Source organism: Schistocerca serialis, chromosome 1 (genome assembly GCF_023864345.2).
Source record: "Schistocerca serialis cubense isolate TAMUIC-IGC-003099 chromosome 1, iqSchSeri2.2, whole genome shotgun sequence".
In the NCBI taxonomy this organism is placed as follows: Eukaryota; Metazoa; Arthropoda; class Insecta; order Orthoptera; family Acrididae; genus Schistocerca; species Schistocerca serialis.
The window spans coordinates 832640244-832653920 of NC_064638.1; the positions used below are offsets into that span (position 1 = coordinate 832640244).

General features: G+C 41.1%; 1 protein-coding gene across 1 annotated transcript in view; it reads left to right on the forward strand.

Moving 5' to 3' along the window:
• LOC126484820 (thyrotropin-releasing hormone-degrading ectoenzyme-like) overlaps positions 1–13677 on the forward strand; it is a 297846-nt gene that overhangs the window by 152823 nt on the left and 131346 nt on the right. Inside the window, exon 12 of the mRNA XM_050108419.1 lies at positions 8264–8447. Coding sequence (XP_049964376.1) covers positions 8264–8447 — 184 coding nt within the window. The remainder of the gene's footprint in view (positions 1–8263; positions 8448–13677) is intronic.

Below are 13677 nucleotides of genomic sequence, written 5' to 3' on the forward strand. Positions count from 1 at the left end.
AAGCCACCAAACCAGCATCATAAGAGCACCAAGGTGTTCCTCCAGGGGCTGCTTTGCATCCATGATGAGGTGGCAGTCAAAGAATGGCTGTTGCATGCTGGTTTTGGGGATGTGGTAGTCAAGCTGCAAAACTGGACAAACAGGAAGAAGCCACCACAGTTTGTGACAGCACAGCCACAAAGTGACAGACAATTGCCACGTCAGTCAACCATGACTGGCTGCAATAACCCACCAGTGGTAGTTGTGTAGTTGTGTGTGTGTCATGGGGGGGAGGCATCCACAGGCAGAAAAGAGTACCTTGCCAATGGCAGAAGGACAGTAATATGGGACAGCCAGTGCCTGAGAAAGAGGAGGAGAAGAAGAAGAAGCAGGCTACCATATCATTTCTTTAATTCGTTGAGTAGGCAATAATATGCATCAAAGATGCTATGGTGAAGAAGAGGGACACATACAAGGTAAATGAGCTCCATAGCGTAGCAAAGCTACCTATTATCAGGTATCTTCTGCTGTGGTACCCAGAAGTAGCCAAACATTTAAATCGGAAGCAAGGTGGAGTCAGTGGAACTCTTCCAACAGTGGTCTAGAAAAAGTGGAGTGGAGAGGAGAAAGGGGGGGGGGGGGGGGGGAGTCACAGTTCATGATACTGCCAGAAGATATGACACTGGGTACCAAACTGTAAGGTATTCACTACTAACATAATCTACACTTGCATGATCTGCTGCAGGTAGAAAGCAATTGACTACTGCTCTTATTGCCTGCCCTGAATATCATGGAGATTTTCTTTGCATCGTGCTTGCCATGGCACGTTTTTCCCCCTGCCCTTAAACCCACCATTCTTCAAAAGTTTCATCCACTTTCTATCTCTGAATGGGCCTGTATTCGTGTGTAATTGTACTCATATGTACAGACTTTATCACAGTCCTGCATCATGTCATAACCTTGATTCAAATAACTAATCAATGCAGAGGTGAAATATGTAGATCATTTGTGATTGTCACCACCATGCTAGTGTGAGTGTGAACAGACTTCACTCTCCCTTTTTTGAATCTCCAGCTCAGTGTTTCCTTGTGTACTCATATGTACGGACTTTATCACAGTCCTGCATCATGTCATAACCTTGATTCAAATAACTAATCAATGCAGAGGTGAAATATGTAGATCATTTGTGATTGTCACCACCATGCTAGTGTGAGTGTGAACAGACTTCACTCACCCTTTTTTGAATCTCCAGCTCAGTGTTTCCTTATATAGGGTGAGTAGCAGTCTGTCTCTTCAATAATATAGTTGTTATTCCGTCCTAGATTTTCCATTACTTGAAATACAATAGATCCTGTTTAGTATGACTACATGGTAAATAATAGCATCATCTGCAATAAATCTAAGAGGGCTAATTAAAACTGTGTGCTGGAAGGAGACTCAAACTCTGGACCTTTGCCTTCAGTGGGCAAGTGTTCTACCATCTGAGCTACCCAAGCACAACTCACGACCCCTCCACACAACTTCAATTCTGCCAGTATCTCGTGTCTTACCTTCCATTTTAACAGAAGCTCTTCTGCAAATCTTGCAGAACTAGCATTCCTGGAAGAAAGGATATCGTGGAGACATGGCTTAGACACAGACTAGGGGATGTTTCCAGAATGACATTTTCACTCTGCAGCAGAGTGTGCACTGACATGAAACTTCCAGGCTGATTAAAACTATGTGCCAGACCAAGACTCAGACTCAGGACCCTTGCCTTTCGCGGGCAAGTGCTCTACCATTTGAGCTACTTCACGATCCATTCCCAGAGATTAAATTCTGCCTGTACCTCATCTTCTACCTTCGAAACTCTACAGAAGTTCTTATGCAAAACTTGCAGAACTAGCACTCGTGGAACAAAGGATACTGCAGAGCAGAGTGGCACAGCAAAGGACGGGCACACAGCTTTAATCTGCCAAGAGGTTTCATGTCAGTGCAAACTCTGCTGCAGACTGAAAGTCTCATTCTGGAAATATCCCCTACACTGTGACTAAGCCATGTCTCTGCCTTATTGTTTCTTCCAAGAGTGCTAGTTCTGAAAAGTTAGCAGAAGAGTTTCTATGAAATTTGGAAGGTAGGAAACGAGGCACTGGCAGAATGGAACCCATGGTGATGGGTCGTGATTTGTGCTTGTGTAGCTCAGATGGTAGAGCACATATTTGGAAAGGCAAAGGTCCCATGTTTGAGTCTCGGTCCTTCTCACAGTTTTAATCTGGCTGGAAGTATCATATCAGTGCACACTCCTCTGGAGAATGAAAAACTTATTCTGGAAACATCTCCAAGGCTGTGGGTAAGCCATGTATCTGCAGTATCCTTTTTTCCATGAGTACTACTTCTACAAGATTCGCAGAAGGTCTTCTATGAAATTTGGAAGGTAGGAGACGAGGTACTGGCAGAATGGAACCTGTGGGGGCAGATCATGATTTGTGCCTGTGTAGCTCAGACGGTAGAACACTTGCCTGTGAAAGGCAAAAGTTACGTGGTTGAATCTCGGTCCAACAAACAGTTTTAATCAGCCAGGAAGTATCATATCTGTGCACACTCCGCTGGAGAATGAAAACTCATTCTGGAAACATCTCCAAGGCTGTGGGTAAGCCATGTATCCACAGAATCCTTTCTTTCAGGAGTGCTAGTTTTGCAAGTGTCGCAGAAGAGCTCTATGAAATTTGGAATGTGGGAGACGTGGTACTGGCTGAATGGAAGCCATGGGGATGGGTTGTGATTCATGCTTGTGTAGCTCAAGTGGTACAGCAATTACCCTGCGAAAGGCAAAGCTCCTGTGTTTGAGTTTTGGTCCGTCTCACAGTTATAATCTACCAGGAAGTATCATATTAGCGCACGCTCTGCAGCAGGGTGAAAACCTCATTCTGGAAACATCTCCAAGCTGTACTAAGCCATGTACCCCCACTATCCTTTGTTCCAGGAGTGCTAGTTCTGCAAAATTTGGGGAAGATCTTCTGGGGAGTTTGGAAGCTAGGAGACAAGGTACTGGCAGAATGGAAGCTGTGGGGACGGGTCATGCATCGTGCTGTGGTAGCTCAGATGGTAGAGCTCTTCACCACAATTTGCAAAAGTCCCATGTTTGACTCTCAGTCCAGCACACAGTTTTAATCAGAAAGGAAGTATCATATCAGCACACACTCCACTGGAGTATAAAAAACGTATTCTGGAGACATCACCAAGGCTGTGGCTAAACCATGTCCCCCTAATATCCGTTGTTCCAGTAGTGATAATTCTTGGAAGGTAGGAGATGAGTTACTGGCAGAATGGAAGCTGTGGGGATGCATCGTGATTCATGCTGGGGTAGCTCAGATGGTATAGCACTTGCCTGCGAATGGCAAAAGTCACGTGTTTGAGTCTCGGTTCGGCAAACAGCTTTAATCAGCCACAAAGTCTCATATCAGCGCACATTCCCCTGGAGAATGAAAAACTCATTCCAAAAACTCTCCAGGGCTGTGAGTAATCCATCTATCTGCAGTATCCTTCTTTCAATGAGTGCTAGTTCTACAAGATTCGCAGAAGATCTTCTATGAAATTTGGAAGGTAGGAGATGGGGTTCTGGCAGAATGGAATCTGTGGGGACAGATCATGATTTTTGCCTGTGTAGCTCAGATGGTAAAACAGTTGCCTGCGAAAGGCAAAGGTCCTGAGTTCGAGTCTTTCTCTGACACACACTTTTAATCAGCCAGGAAGTTTCATATCAGTGCACACTTTGCTGCAGAGTGGAAGTATCATTCTGGAAACATTCCCAAGGCTGAGCTAAGCCATGTCCCTCCAATAACTGTTGATCCAGGAGTGGTAGTTCTGCAAGATTCGGGAAGAGCTTCTGTGGAGTTTGAAAGGTACGGGATGAGCTACAGGGAGGATGGTACCTGTGGGGATGAGTCATGATTCGTACTAGGGCACTAGCCTGCAAATGGCAAAAGTCATGTGCTTAAGTCTGTCCAGGAGACAGTCATAATCAGCCAGGAAGTATCATATCAGTGCACATTTGCTGCAGAGTGAAAATCGCATTCTGGAAACATCCCCTTGACAAGATTTGGAGAAGAGCTTCAATGAAATTTGGAGGGTAGCAGGGAGGTACCAGCAAATGGAAGCTGTGGGGTCGGGTTGTGAGTCATGCTGGGGTAGCTCAGATGGTAGAGTACTTGCCTGCGATTGGCAAAAGTCCCGTATTTGAATCTCGGTTCGGCACATAGTTTCAATCAGCCAGGAAGTATCATATGAGCATAAACTCCGCTGGAGAATGAAACACTCATTATGACAACATCTCCAAGGCTGTGGGTAAGCCATGTACCTGCAATATCCTTTGTTCCATGAGTACTAGTTCACAGAAGGGCTTCTGTGAAGTTTGGAATGTAGGAGACAAGTTACTGACAGAATGGAACGCATGGGGACAGATTGTGATTCGTGCTTTAGTAGCTCAGGTGGTAGAGACTTGCACGTAAAACGCAAAGGTCCCGGGTTTGAGTTTTTCTCCAGAATACAGTTTCAATCAACCAGGAAGTTTCACATCTGCGCACACTCTGCTGCAGAGAGGAAATCTCATTCTGAAAACAGCCACAATGCAGTGCTAAGCAATGTCTCAGCAACATCCTCTGTTCCAGAAGTACTAGATTTGCAACATTAGCAGAAGAGCTTATGCGAATTTTTTAATGTATGAGATGAGGAACTGGCTGAATGGAAGCTGTGGGGACGGGTCGTGGATCATGCTGGGGTAGCTCTGATGGTAGAGCTCTTACCCACGATCACCAAAAGTCTCGTGTTTGAGTCTCGGTCTGACACACAGTTTTAATCAGCCATGAAGTATCATATCAGTGCACTCTCTGCTGAGGAGTGAAAATCTCATTCTGGAATCATCCCCAAGGCTGTGCTAAGCCATGTCCCCACAATATCCTTTGTTCCAGGAGTGCTAGTTCTGCAAGTTTTCCAGAAGAGCTTCAGTTGAGGTTGGAAAGTAGAAGATGGGTACTGGTGGAATGAAAGCTGTGGGCTCAAGTCGTGGGTTGTGCTGGCGTAGCTCTGATGGTAGAGCACTTGCCCGCAAATCCCAAAAGTTTCGTTTTTGAGTCTCTGTGTGGTACACAGTTTTCATCTGCCAGGAACTATCATATCAATGCTCACTCCACTGCAGAGTGAAAATCTCATATTGGAAACATCCCCAAAACTGTGGGTAAGCCATGTCCTCCCAGTATCCCTTGTTCCAGGATTGCTAGTTCTGCAAGATTCACAGAAGAGTTGCTGTGGAGTTTGGAAGGTAGGAGATGATGTACTGGCAGAATGGAAGCTGTAGGGATATGTTGTGATTCATGCTTGGGTAGCCTAGATGGTAGATCACTTGCCTGTGAAAGGCAAATGTTGTGAGTTTGAGTCATGATCTTTCATACAATTTTTAATCAGCCTTTAAGTTTTAAATCAGCCCACATTCCGCTGGAGAATGACAAACTCCTTCTGGAAACATTCCCAAGGCTGTGGGTTATCCATTTAACCACAATATCCTTTGTTCCAGGAGTACTAGTTGTACAACATTCGCAGAAGAGCTTCTATGAAATTTCAAAGTTAGTAGTCGAGATACTGGCTGAATGGATGCTGTGGGGATGGCTCATGATATGTGTTTGGGTAGCTCAGATGGTAGAGCACTTGCCTGCAAAAGGCAAAGTTCTTGAGCTCAAGTCATTGTCTGGCACACCATTTTAATCAGTCAGGAAGTTTCATATAAACGCACACTCCACTGCGAAGTGGAAATCTCATTCTGGATAAATCCCCAAGGCTGTACTAAGCCATGTGCCCCCAATATCCATTGCTGCAGGAGTGCTAGTTCTGTAATTTTTTCGGAAGAGCTTTTGTGGAATTTGTAAGGTAGGAGACGAGGTACTGGCAGAAAGGAAGCTGTGGGGATGGGTCATGAGTTGTGCTGGGGTAGCTCTGATGGCAGAGCACTTGCCTGCAAATGGCAAAGGTCCCGTGTTTGAGTCTCGGTGTGGCACACAGTTTTAATCTACGAGGATGTTTTGTAACAGCACACACTCTGCTGCAGAGTGAATATCTCATTCTGGAATCAAAGACAGCTGTTCAGATTTACTCCAAAACAATTTATATAGATTACAAACAGTAGAGACCCTGCAACACTTTCTTGGGGAATGCCAGGTATCACTTCTGTTTTACTGGATGTCTTTCTATAACTCACTATGAACTGTGACCTTCCTGACAGGGAATCCTGAATGCAGTCATGCAGTGCTGTGAATACCCCATAGGGACGCAATTTGGTTGGAACTCACTTGTGAGGAATGATGTCAAAGTCCTTAGGAAAATATGGAAAAATGTATTTAATTTGAGATCCCCTGTTGATATCACTCTTTACTTCATGAGAACAAAGAACTGCTTGTGTTCCACTTCCATTTTACTGGATGATTTTCTGTGTCTCACTGTGAACTGTGACCTTACTGATGGGAAATCTCAAATCTAATCACACAATAGAGACAGTACTCCACTGGCACACCATTTGATTAGAACTCGTTTGTGAGGAAGGGTATCAAAGGTCTGTTGAAAATATGGAAAATTGGATTTAATTTGAGATCCCCTGTCAATATTACTCATTACTTCAGGAGAATAAAGAGCTGTTTGTGTTCCAAAAGAATATTTTTTCTGAATTTGTGCTCTTTGTCAATAGATTGTTTTCTTCAGTGCAATTTTTAATGTTTAGACACAGTATATGACCCAAAATCCTACTGCAAATCAATGTCAGTGATATTTCCTTTCTTCAGTATTGGTGTGATGATGGCAACTTACCAGTCTTCAGGTATGGATCTTTTGTCAAACCATCAGTTGTATATGGTTGCCATGTATGGAGCATTTGTATGAGGGTACTCTGAAAGGAACCTAAGTAGTACACAATCTGGACCAAAAGACTTGTCTTTATTAAGTGATATAAGCTGCTTTACTACATAAAGGATATCTGTTTTTGTGCTACTTATGCTGGCAGCTGTTCTTGATTCAAATTAAGGAGTATTTACTCCGTTTTGTGAAGGCATTGCAGAAAAACATGTTTCATAACTCCCCTTTAATGTGACCGTCAGTGGAAACATTATCATTGCTATTCCAGAGTGAAGATGTTGACTGTGTCTTGCCGCTGGTGTACTTTAAACATTACCAGAATCTTTGGACTCTCTGCCAGGTGATATAGTTTCAAGTTTAAGTAAAACATGATCATTCTCAGACATTTTGCATTCTTTATATCTTTTTTTCTTTACTTCTCCTCACTTTAATAACTTAAAACATGTAGTGAAATTATTGGTATTTTTGACAGAATTCTATTGGGAGTGAATAAAAACTGGTATAACAATTGAGGGTAAATGAAAGAAGTTTAAAGCATCATGCAACAAAGGATATTAGTAGCACTCATAAAAATAGGACTATAATAGAATAAATGACCTCAAACAAACTCTTGGCACTACTAATAACACCTGATATTTTGTTACTGTGAAGATAGTGCAATGAAGCTGTAAAGACAGGCATTATCTGCTTGGTTTTAAATTATGCCAAATTTTACACCTTTACTATTGTCACGTTGCTACCTTGAACTTATGTTTCATTAATGCTCTACATTTTCTGCATCAGGTTACATCTACCTCTTTGATGTTTCCCATTTATTAGATTACATTATCTGATATCATGTCTTGTAATTTGTTCTTAACTTTTTATTGCTTTCTACATCTGTCATTTCCATTTAAACTCTCTGATTACTTTTCAGATGTTCCCTTATGTATTACCTGTCAATCACCGGTAGCTCATCATCCACATTCCGCAGCCAGAGACTTTTCTACTAATCCATTTTATTTCCAAATCTTTTCTTACTCCTAGTGTCTTCACTGATTCAAAGTTTTGAGTGTTTGTACCTTCCATCCAACATCCATATGTCTTACCCTTCATTTTCAGTTCTTTTCTTATTTCCTATTCTTTGCAGTGTCCATAGGGTGAAACTGTTTATGAGTTGCATGCACCAGAAATTCTATGTATCTTTCTGAATTCTGTGTGTTAGTGTTGGTCTAGCTGTTCTTTCCAGTGACTTTTGTGTAGATCATTTTCTTTTGTCATTTAGTCTCAGGTTAACATATATATTCTAATACAATGTAGATGACTCACCTGGAGTCACATGAAATGTGAAATCTCGGCTTGGGCTGAATACATGAGAAATCAGAAACTTCACTATCAGGTAGCTTACATAATATTATGTTTTTATTTTCAGATTATATGAGACTTTTGCATCAGATGACATGGTTTTGGCTATTGAAGATCAAGCCCAAAGGCATGCAGATCTTCCTCCTGGAGTGACTGTGTCAAAGATCGTTAGCTCGTGGATGAAAGTTCAGCAATTTCCAGTAGTCACGGTGAGAAGAAACTATCATACAAGGACAGCATATGTTGAACAGGTAGTAACAAATGATACTTTTTTACATATATTTGTTCGGTGTTTTTACTTCTCTCCCTCCCTTCCTCCCTCCCCAGCCTCCCCCATCCCACTATATCTCTCCATTCCTCGTGTGTGTGTGTGTGTGTGTGTGTGTGTGTGTGTGTGTGTGTGTGTGTGTGTGTGTGTGTGGAGGGAGACATAGACAGAGAGAGATGGCATGAGCACATGTATATGCACAGTTTAATTCTTTAGATAGCTTTCTGATTGAAACATGTGATCTAAGTTCTTTGCTTATGAATGTGTGAAAATGTTTTGATTCAAAATTACCATAATGGGAACTAAATGTTGCAAGAATTTGACATCCATTTTTCATCACAGTTTTTAATAGTAAAGTACCTTTGGTAATTTGTCATTCTTCATCCTGATAATATGATATTATCAGTTTATATCAAGAACTGTTCCTTATGAGAAATACCTGTGCTATTCTGATTTCATCATTTCTTTTCTCACATTGATATGCACACAGCTGAGCCAAGACATTATGATTCCTACTTAATAGTGTTTCTGTCCATCTTTGGAAAGCAACACAGTTTGTCAGCCAGGTTATGACTTCCCTTGAATCTGTGATTAAGCTCTCTTTGTTTTCATAGGAGTTTCCTACCAAGGATGTTAAACTGTGGTGGGTCTTCCCATTCCTTAAGACCTTGGTTGGAACATACTTGTCCAAGACACATTGAAAATACTTTTCCATTTTTTAGTTGTACTCACACCTTCATCCTCAGCACTGAATATTTTGTGTTATCTGAGTATGCAACATCATTATTCAGTGCTGAGGATGAAGACGTGGACAAAAAGAAAAAAAAAACTCAAAAGCTTTGTTCAATATGGCTTAGTCAAGTAAGGAAGATAACATGGAGAAGGCCAAAATACTGATTTCAATCTTCTGAAATTGTTTCACCATGGAAGATCATAAAACAGTGCCTCGTTTCAGTCACCGTATGAACATCAAAATGGCGGATACTGAGATAACCACTCACAGAAGTGAAAAGCAACTACAATTGCTTAGTAGCAGAAATACATAAGGACCACATGAGATACTTATAAGATTCTACAAAGATTATGTGAAAGAATATGCTCCCCTTTGAGCAGCACCTAATCATAGTTCACGGGAGCAATGAAAGTATCTAGTGACTGAAAAAAAAAGTGCAAGTTCCTTCTATTTTCAAGAATGGTCTGATGGCAGATCCACATAATTATAGGCCTGTATCATTGACATCAGTCTGTTGCAGAATAAATGGAACACATTTTATGTTCAAGAATTATGAGAGCTTTGGAGAATAAAAATCTCCTCTATAAAAATCAATATGGATTCTGCAAACAGAGATCCTGCAAAACTTTGCTCAATCTGTTCTTCCATGAGGTCCATGGCACTATAGGCAATGGTGCTCATGTTTATGCTGTGTTCCTTGACTTCAGGAAGGCATTTAATTCCAACCTGTGACTTCCTTGCAGATAGAACTCAACACATTGCTGTTAACAGAACAAAACTGACAGATGTAAAGGTAATTTCTGGATATCCCAAGGGAGCATGATAAGACCATTATTGTTCTGGTAGAAAGAGTCAGAAGCTCTTTAAGACTGTTCACGTGTGGTGTGATTGTTTATAATAAAATAGCAGCACCAGAACACAGTATCAATTCACAGAATGGCCTACAGAGGATTGATGGATGGTGCAGGCTCTGGCAGCTGACCCTGGACGTCAATAAATGTAACATATTGTACATACGTAGGAAAAGAAATCCTCTACTGTACAATCACACCATTGATGATAAATTATTGGAAACATTATCTACCATAAAATATCTAGTGGTAACTATCCATAGCAACCTAAAGTTGGATGACCACATAAAACAAAAGGTAGGAAAAGCAGATACCAGACTGAGATCCATAGGAAGAATCTTAATGTAACTCAGCCACAAAAGAGATCAATCTGGGATCCTTACCAAGTAGGATTGATAGGAAGGGGAGAGAGCAAGAGAGAGAGAGAGAGAGAGAGAGAGAGAGAGACAGAGACAGAGGAGAGGGAGAAAGAGAGAGAGAAGAGACAGAGAGAGATAGAACCCTACGAAGAGTGGCACGTTACATCATGGGATCATTTGGTCAGTGCCAGAGCATTGTAGAGATGCCCAACAAACTACAGTGGCAGATGCTACAACAGAAGCATTGTGCATCACAGAGAGGTTTGCTATTGAAATTTTGAGATTGTACTTACCGGGAAGAGTCAGACAACATATTACTTGGTAGAGCACTTGCCTGCGAAAGGCAAAGGTCCCAAGTTCGAGTCTCGGTCCAGTACACAGTTTTAATCTCCCAGGAAGTTTCATATCAGCGTACACTCCACTGTAGAGTGAAAATTTCATTCTAGAAACATATTACTTCCTCCCACATACATCTTGCAAAATGACCGTATGAGAAAATTTGAGAAATTAAAGCTAATATAGAGATTTACTGAAAGTCAGTCTTCGCATGTGCCATTCACGATTGGAGTATAGAAGGGCAGATTAGTTAATGTCAGCAGAAGTACCGTCCACCATACACTGTCCGTTGGCTTGTGGAGTATTGATGTAGATAGTGGAATTTTGTGTGGCAAGGATTAGACTAGCCCTTGGCAGGTTTCCAGAGGTGTTTGACGCCAAACGTCTACAGGTCACATGTTCAAAGAGATTTCGGGATTGCAGCCAGTTGTTGTAAACTTCACTCCACAATGTTTCAACTAGACAACTGCAAGTCATCTTCAGGTGAGCCATTGAAGACTGTCTTTGATGGGTCACCTGAAGATGACTGGACACTCTTTAAGACTGTTCACAGATGGTTTGAATGTTTATAAGAAAATAGCAGCACCAGAACACAGTATCAGTTTGCAGAATGGCCTATAGTGGGGTTGCTGAATGTTGCAGGCTTTGGCAGCTGACCCTGGACATCAATAAATGTAACATATTGTGCATACATAGGAAAAGAAATCCACTACTGTACAATCACACAATTGATGATAAATTACTGAAAACAGCAACTACCATAAAATGTCTAGGGGTAACTATCCATAGCAACCTAAAGTTGGATGACTACATAAAACAAACAGTAGGCAAAGCAGATATCAGACTGAGATCCATAGGAAGAATCTTAATGTAACTCATCCACAGAAGAAGTGGTTTACAAGACACTTTTTCAACTGATTCTTGAGCTCTGTTCACGAGTCTGGGTCCATTACCAAGTAAGATTGATAGAAGAGAGAGAGAGAGAGAGAGAGAGAGAGAAATATTGTGGAGTGAAGTTTATGATGACCTTCTGTGATCCTGAAATCTCTTCCAACATTTAATTTGTCAGGAACATTTTAAATTTGAAACAAGTTATATAATTTCCATAAATTATATTCCAGCAGTCTGAGTGTGCAGAGCTGGTACCTAATAGTGTTTTAATATTTTTTTTGTGGTATTCAAAAAATTTAAAAACCTCTCTCACACCGGCCTGATTTAGCTTCACTGATCAGTATAGTAAAAACATGCGTATGTTTAGGTAATTTTCATTCACAAAGCAGGCTTATCACATTCACACAGTTCAATACTGTTCTATCCTGATTAAATTGAGCTTAACTTAAATTCCATAAGGCAGTGAAGCAATTTCGAAGTCTCGGTGCAACGAAAATTGTCAGTCGATCTCCTGAAAACATTTGTAATAATTATTAACTTTCAGTGATCACATCGGGAAGACCAGAGATCTGCTGGTAAGACTGTGTTAGCCTATTTATTTGAAGTAACTGGATATCTTGAGCATACAAAACGGCAGGTTCGTCCAGTGTAAATCAGACGTTCCCCACTGATCCCGTGCAACACAGCGTAGTAAGCAAACATTGTCAATAATAATCAGTTAAATAATACGCGAACACACTTACTTTAGTTTAGTTCATGTATTAAATTCCTTCTCATACATAATCTCATCAAGACGGCGACTAGCTCAACAATACATACATATACATCCTCCTACTTTCACGGCTAATCAGCAAGATCTCTCATTCCTTTCATAAGAGAAAACATAGATAGCAGAGAAGCTATTCCATGGAGTAAATGGATGCTCCAAGGAATAATAGGGCTTGAAACTATTTTGCATTGATAATCATCGTATATTAAAGTTTAGGAATCAGTAAGATAAGAAGAGATATTTCAAGATATGTACTGAGTTATATAATTTATAAAATTTCTGAAAATATCACGGAGAGACCAGTGCAAGAGACATTACAGTGTCCCAGATGTGTTCTATTACATTCAGATTGGGTGAATTTTGTAGTCAAGACACCATTGTGATTTCACTATCATGCTCCTCAAACCATCGTAGGAAGATCATTGCCTTGTGACATGGACAGTTATCCTGCTGGAGGATGCCATCATCATTGAGGATGACATCAAATATGAAGAAATGCAGGTGGTCCACGTTAATAGTCATGCAATTCACAGCTGTCATTGTGCCTTCAGTTACTACTACAGTTCCCATGGAAGTATGGCTGAATGTCCACTATAGTATTAATATTGCTCCCAATGGCCTGTATCCATGACGTTATGCATATTTCAAGCAGCTGTTCACTCGATCTTGTAATATTCAGACATGCTTATGAACCTGGTGTAACCAGAAAAATGATGCAGCCAATTAGACATCATATCCTTTTCCACAGTCCAATATAAACTATCTGATGGCCAAGGCAATGATAATTGATGATGTATTTGGGTCAGTACAGAAACACATAGGGGTTGTCTGCTGTGAAGCCCCATGTTCAACAACGTGCTGTGAACAGTGTGCTCATAAACACTGCCATTGTACCCTATTATCAGATCTGCCACAGAGCACCACCTACACTGCTTTACAAAACAGGTAGGCCTTCATCCAGCACATTCTGTCACAGGACTTGCTCATCAAACATCTTATGACCTATTCGTGGTTTCACCATCCTTCAGCTATTTTCCATAGATGCTCATGACAACAGCATGTGAAAAGTCAACCAACTTCGCCACTTCTGAGATGCTTGCTCCCAGATGTTGAGCCATAGCAATAACGTCTCTTCTGTCATTAGATTTCCCAATTTGTGGCCCATATCATCACTAGAATGATTCCCCATTCACCTCTGCTCCACTTATATACGTGCTTCAATAAGTCACATGCAAGCAGTGCCACTGTGTGGCATTCAATCCTGTTGAAGGCAA